The following is a 477-nucleotide window of genomic DNA, read 5'->3' on the forward strand; positions in this document are numbered from 1 at the left end:
CGTGCTGGGGGACCCCGCAGGGAGGTCAGCAGCCTCCCTGGCACCTGCCCTGCTCACCAGCCTCTCCATCTCCTGCTCCCGGAGCCGCTCCTGGCGCTGCCGCCGGTGGTACTCCAGCAGGTCGTCCTCGTTGTCGCTGATCTCGGTGATGCTGTTTTTCCGCTCCCGGGTGACCAGCACCTGCAAGTCCCCGCTGGAGAGCTTCCTCCGGGCACGGGGGCTCTGTCGGGTCACAGCCCCCGGCAAGGAGCCCAGGCTGTAGGCGGGGCTCAGCCGGCCACTGAAGCTGCCCTTTCGGGGGGCCAGGGACTCCCCGAGGGTGGGCGAGGGGCTCCGTGTCCTACGGCCCCGCACCCCCAGTGTCAGTGAGAAGTCCTCTGGCGGAGTGCCGTGGGCTGCCCAGCGCCGGGGCCGAGGGCTCTCTGCCACGTCCCTGGTCAGCTTGGGGTCTGGGGTAGACCGCGAGGGCAGCGGGGA

At 71.1% G+C, this 477-nt stretch overlaps 1 protein-coding gene across 1 annotated transcript in view; it reads right to left on the bottom strand.

The window, feature by feature from the left end:
• The window catches only part of PHLDB1 (pleckstrin homology-like domain, family B, member 1), a 53,309-nt gene that overhangs the window by 41,400 nt on the left and 11,432 nt on the right, over positions 1 to 477 (bottom strand). The window contains exon 7 of the mRNA XM_014539964.1: positions 58 to 471. Coding sequence (XP_014395450.1) covers positions 58 to 471 — 414 coding nt within the window. The remainder of the gene's footprint in view (positions 1 to 57; positions 472 to 477) is intronic.

This window comes from Myotis brandtii, unplaced genomic scaffold (genome assembly GCF_000412655.1).
Source record: "Myotis brandtii unplaced genomic scaffold, ASM41265v1 scaffold105, whole genome shotgun sequence".
NCBI classification, from domain to species: Eukaryota; Metazoa; Chordata; class Mammalia; order Chiroptera; family Vespertilionidae; genus Myotis; species Myotis brandtii.